General features: G+C 40.4%; 1 protein-coding gene across 1 annotated transcript in view; it reads right to left on the reverse strand.

Moving 5' to 3' along the window:
• Nucleotides 1-5,819, reverse strand: part of GLB1 (galactosidase, beta 1) — a 34,021-nt gene that overhangs the window by 20,189 nt on the left and 8,013 nt on the right. Inside the window, exons 3-6 of the mRNA XM_010017650.1 lie at nucleotides 3,784-3,934; nucleotides 3,423-3,483; nucleotides 2,586-2,680; nucleotides 1,083-1,263 (exon numbers count right to left, since the gene is read on the reverse strand). Of these exons, the coding sequence (XP_010015952.1) occupies nucleotides 1,083-1,263; nucleotides 2,586-2,680; nucleotides 3,423-3,483; nucleotides 3,784-3,934 (488 nt within the window). The remainder of the gene's footprint in view (nucleotides 1-1,082; nucleotides 1,264-2,585; nucleotides 2,681-3,422; nucleotides 3,484-3,783; nucleotides 3,935-5,819) is intronic.

The raw sequence follows: 5,819 nt of genomic DNA on the forward strand, positions 1-5,819 counted from the left end.
TGGAACTGGATGATCTTAAGGTCCTTTCCAACCCAAACCACCCTGTGATTCTATGAAAGTCCAGACAAGAAAATTACTTCAGAAAACAAAGGAATCAATACCTTTGATTCCAGTGTTTAAATTGCAAAACATATTTAAAATATATACATACATGTATGCACGCATGCCTTTGCTTTTGAGATACATCTTCTGTAACCCCAGCTTTTCTCAGGAATGACATCCTAGCACCAAAAAATGTGGTATGTTTCAAAAGTGCTACTTGGTCACTGGAATGTTGAGGTCTGGGGTTGTGGTCCCAAGACTATGGAGAACAACAGAATCCAGGCAGTCTCTAAAGAGGAGTTTCACTCTTCAGCTATCCTAGTGGCTCAAGCTATACAGACTGGAAATAATAATTCCATGAGTAGCTTACCATCTCATAAATGACATGCATGAAGGACTTCACAATTCAATCTACTTCTAAGAAAAGATTCCTGCTAAGCAAACATCTTTGATGATAATGTACAAAAGAGGCCAGACATAAAAAAATAAAGATCTTGGAGTTTGTTTCTTGTGCCTTAAGCCTATTTTGCCGAGTACATGCAGTATACGAACATTTCCATCAATACATTAACACTCCTGTCAAAAGGGCACTCTCTGAACACACTAGGGCTGCTTCAGACCTCTGTCACAGCCAGTTGTGGCAGCGTGCACATTTCTAATGATGGTCTTCAGCAGTCTTTTTTTTTTTCTTCCAGTAACCACTGGGTTAAAAAGAAATGAACAAGGAGGGCTGGATTCTGGGACAGACAAAGGGCATTAAAAAATACATTTAAAAAAATATCAGTGGAACCTATGCCAGCTTTTACTTCTAAGTTTTAGGAGATACATTCTATGAGCAGTGTGATTTCCTTATTCATGGTTTCATGATGAAAGGAAGTGATTATGACTCTCTAATTGGGTACTTCTTGGTGATTCGTGTATATTTAAGAGTACACCAAATATACATAAATGCCTATTAACCCCTTTGAACAAAGCAGGCAGGTTTGTCCTGCCACAAACACACACGCAATAATTTTTGGTAACAAACAGCACTCTCCAACCTGGGGCAAAGTCCACTGTTGCATAAAGACCCTGAAGAGCTCCACATCTCAAGTGGTATTGGCTTGCACCATCAGTTGTGAACAGCACCACCTCATCCCCAAGATGCTGGCGAAAGAGCTTCAGAAGGGCACGCAGATAGTCATAGTCACAAGCAAAGTAGCTTCCATACTCATTCTCTACCTGAACCGTAAAAGCAAATCAGTAAAGCAGCAGGCAGTTTCAGTATGCATCTGATAACAAAAATGGAAAGCCCAAATCCAACCCTCCTCCTTCTTTGGCACCAATGCTGAAAATGTCATTTTAACTCCAGCCCTGAGGAGGAGTAAGAGAAGACAACACTTTTAGGTTCTCACTTCTCTCACCTGTATCTTACAGTGGAGCAAGCATTCTGTAGGGGTAAAGTATTTTCCTATAAAATCACCCTCCACACAAAAATCTCTACTCTAGTTATTTCACAGCAGTGAAGTCCCTATTCAAAATGAAGAGCATAAGCAAAACCAGTCAAACCATAGAAAAGGTTGCGACATGATCAAAACTGCAGCAAAACTGGACTTTCAGAACTGAGACACCTACAAGGGGCTCACATCAACAGCAATGCCCTGCAATGGATTCAAAGGTCTGAGGGAATAAGGACAACCCTCCTACTATTGAGAGGTATGCATCCTGCCCCTTTCCCAAGGGGCTGGATTTTCAAGTTCCAGATCCAGTGCTACACATACCTGAAGGTTATTTCTGAAAATCATATTATTTCTGAAAATCTTATTTCTGCCAAAGAATAATTTTGCCAGTGCTTTTGCTCAATAGACACAACACATTGTTCAAGAGCAATGCATAATACATTGTTCAACATCTTGGACATGCTGTAAGGGTCTCCTACCTTATCCTGTGCCAACCAGGATGTTTAAAAATATTAAAACAAAGCTTTTGTTATGGTCAAATACTAAGAACATGGAACAACCACCACTGAACATCTAGGAGTTTAAGAGACAAGCTGCTCACCATGAACACACAACACTGGATCCTGAAACATTTACAGCTTAAGTTAGGAGCCAAGACCTAAAAAGCCTACATTTTGAGGCTCTTTTTGTCTCAAGTTTTAGCCTTACTCCCAATACCACTTTTGCTTCTATCTGTATTCCTTATCCCAAGGTATCCTTGCATCCTAAATTATCCTTATTCCCTTTTTCTCTGTCAGAGATTTTATGGCAATTGTAATGTTTTTTGGCTTTATGGCATAAAACTCAGATCTAAAAAGCTCCACAGGGTTCCTCTATTGCTTCCTACAGTTGTGGGAAACAACTTTGATAGAGCAGACAAGTCCTCTCTGGATTCTGGAAACAGTGCATTCAGTTCTTTAGGATACAAGATTTCATCAGAATCTTCCAGCTCCGTGAAACTCTTAAGGAACATGTGTGACATTATCCCCCAACACCCACGGTGTGTCTGCAAGAGCAATATAAGCACCCATGCTGCTTGGGCTCACTGGATTTTCAGGGAGTTACCTGCACCATGATGATTGGACCTCCATTTTGATAGAGGTGAGGCCTCATCTTTGGCAAAAGGACACCCATCCATTTCTCTACTGCTGCCAGGTAATCTGTGATACACAAAATAGAGATGTTTCACAGCTTTTTTCCTAGTTTTTGTTTTAAATTATATATGGGTAATTTTTACTTAAGTGTTCTAAATATGTAAAGTATAATGGAACAGCATTTAATGAAGTGATGTGCTCTTACACTTGCCCATACATGGCAGCTCCCAGTACCATTTGCTAGAAAATAAAACATTTAAATATTGATGAACTTTGAAAATCACCAGAGACTCCAGTATGTCTCACACAGGTTGTCCCAGGACATTTCAACAGGAAAATGCATGTTGCTATGTGCACTATTTTTTAAAAATATGTAACTTATCCTACCATGAGCAGAACTGAAACCAGATCTGATACGTATCTCTGTCCCCTAATCCACACTTTAATAACTATGTTAATCTCCTATCTCATCTCAATCCCTCCATGTCTGGTCCATGAGAACTAGACCAGTTGGTTGTTGCAAAACCAAAAAACCTCAAAGCTGAGATCTACCTGCCTTTTCCTCAGTGGTGACAATGATTTCTCTCTTGGCACCGGTTTTCATGAAGATTGTCAATACCTTGGAAACTTTCTACCCTACTTCATTCATTCTATAGACTTCTTGACCACACACTTCTAATTACAAGTATTGTACACTTTAGTTACAAGATAACTTAAGCTGAAATATGAATTGCCTAATAATGGCCTCAAACAGCAAGTCACCTTGCTGCTAAAGTGTATTTTTGCTAGTCTTTTTTGATGCCTTTACCTGAATCAGAAGACCTGAGAACGATAGATTTCTTCTCCAAGAGCCATGCAGGAAGACCTCCCTGGAAAAAGAAAGGGAAGAAAGGGAATCACTTACCACTTTAGTGAGCTTTTTTTTTTTTTTTTTTTTTAATCAAAACATATACCTGAAAATTGATTTTCAACAAGTAAGTAATAGCTCCCAATCAAAAAACAAACACAAAATAAGCTTGTGTTGGAAGAAGTCACTTATATGCATGGATTTTAATACACTAAATCAAGAGTCTTGTCCAAGGATATATCAAGTTTTGTCTACTTAATACAGAAATACTTGCATTAGATTTACTCATGAAATGAGAGAACTGTTACAAAAGGCTGTGTACCATGTCCCATTCTGCACAGATGTAAGGTCCAGCTCTCAGGATAACCAGCAAACCAGTGTCGTTAGCAAGCTGCAGGAAATACTGTAAATCTTTGTCTCCAGAAAAGTCATACACACCCGGCTGGGGTTCATGGTAGTTCCATGGCACATACCTATGAAAAGAGAAGATCACCTTCCATTAGGAAACTGAGGCTTAACCAGAACTCCAAATAACTACGGCCTGCACCACACATCTCATATCTGTAATGCTGGCTTAGTCTTCAGATGAGTAAAATACAAGAATAACTCCAAGTCCTTTCTTCTGTGAGGTACTTCAGATGGCAGAAAGTGTTAATACTGAAACAAGGCTTAGTACTTTGCAGTATGCCAGCATGAGCAGCAGGTCAAAGGAGGTGATCCTGCCCCTCTGCTGTGCTCTCCTGAGACCCCACTTGCAGCACTGTGTGCAGTTCTAGTGTCCTCAACATCAGAAGGACATGGAGCTGTTGGGAGCAAGTCCAGAGGAGGCCATGAGGATGATCAGGGGCTGGAGCAACTCCCGTAGGAAGACAGGCTGAGAACATTGGGGCTGTTCAGCCTGGAGAAGAGAAGCTGTGTGGAGACCTCAGAGCAGCTTCCAGTGTCTGAAGGGGGCTACAAGGCTGCCGGAGAGGGACTCTTCATCAGGGACTGTAGTGATAGGACAAGGGCTGATGGGTTCAGACTGAAACAGGGGAAGTTCAGGTTAGATATAAGTCAAGTTAGATAACTTATTCACTGAAAAATGCTTCTAGCAGACACCTGCAATTGTTTCAGCTCAATAAGGATGGCTAAATATTAACTTCATAACAATTTCTCACTGCCTAAAATACTACTACAGAAAGACAGCAACTGCTTATACTCCTTTCTCTTTAAGCTACAAAACAAGTTAGTTGTTCAGTACAATTAACTTGTTGTACAAGTTAGTTTGTACTAACCTTAGTACAAGTTATAACTGGCAAGTAAATTACAGTTTAATACAAAAAAAGCATTCTAGTAATCCAACTACACTTCGTAACCTGTTAGTTACAAAAATATACTCATTGGAGAGTTTTATGAACTTTTTCTAGAAACAAGTCTGTGCTTAATAGTGTCTGAGATTAAGACACAGAGTTTCTCCAGCTTCCTTATGTTCAAGATAGAAGAGCATAAAATCACAGAATCGGCCAGGTTGGGCAAGACCTTTAAGCTTATCAGGTCCAACCATTGCCCAGCACTGCCAAGGCCACCACTGACCCGTGTCACTGAGGCCTCGTCTACACGAAGTGTGAACACTTGCAGGGACGGTGACTCCAGCACTGCCCTGGGCAGCCTGTTCCAATGCCTGAGCACCCTCTGGGCAAGGAATTGTTCCTCATCTCCATCTAAACCTCCCCTGGTGCAGCTTGAGGCCATTTCCTCTTGTCCTGTCACTTGTTCCTTGGGGAGCAGAGACCGACCCCACCTCACTGCAACCTCCTGTCAGGCAGTTCCAGAAACAGTTTTAATTTACGTCCCATGCATTCCCACTAGGCAAGAAAAATCCCACAGATTTTGGTGAAGGGAAGCAAGTGAACACAAAAATGTATGCAAAATGCTTTCTTACAGAATGAGTCATGATACAAATGTATTTTAAACACTGGTCTAAAAATTGTTACTAATACCCTTTAATCCCCCAGTCTATTGTCTACAGCTAGGAATGCCCTCAAACTAAATCATTTGACTTTGAAATTGTTGTTATTAGCAAGTATAATTCCTATACAACATTGTACAAATTTACAGTCAGTTGTTAATGCTGTACTGCTTTAGCTACAGAATAACAAATCTACAAAGGAATGCCACATTCCTTTCACAAACTTGAAGCATGGTATTTCTGTATTTTAGTAATAGCATTTGTTCACCATTTAGATAAAATTTCTAAGCTTTATGGTATAACCTTCCTTTTCTTTAGGTCATTCTCCTCTCATTTAATCCTGTACCTATTTAGCCCCATCTAGCGGTTAAATGTTTACCTCCTCCATGCCACCTCCCCCCCCCACC

Source organism: Nestor notabilis, unplaced genomic scaffold, assembly GCF_000696875.1.
Source record: "Nestor notabilis isolate BGI_N333 unplaced genomic scaffold, ASM69687v1 scaffold6887, whole genome shotgun sequence".
Taxonomy (NCBI): Eukaryota; Metazoa; Chordata; class Aves; order Psittaciformes; family Psittacidae; genus Nestor; species Nestor notabilis.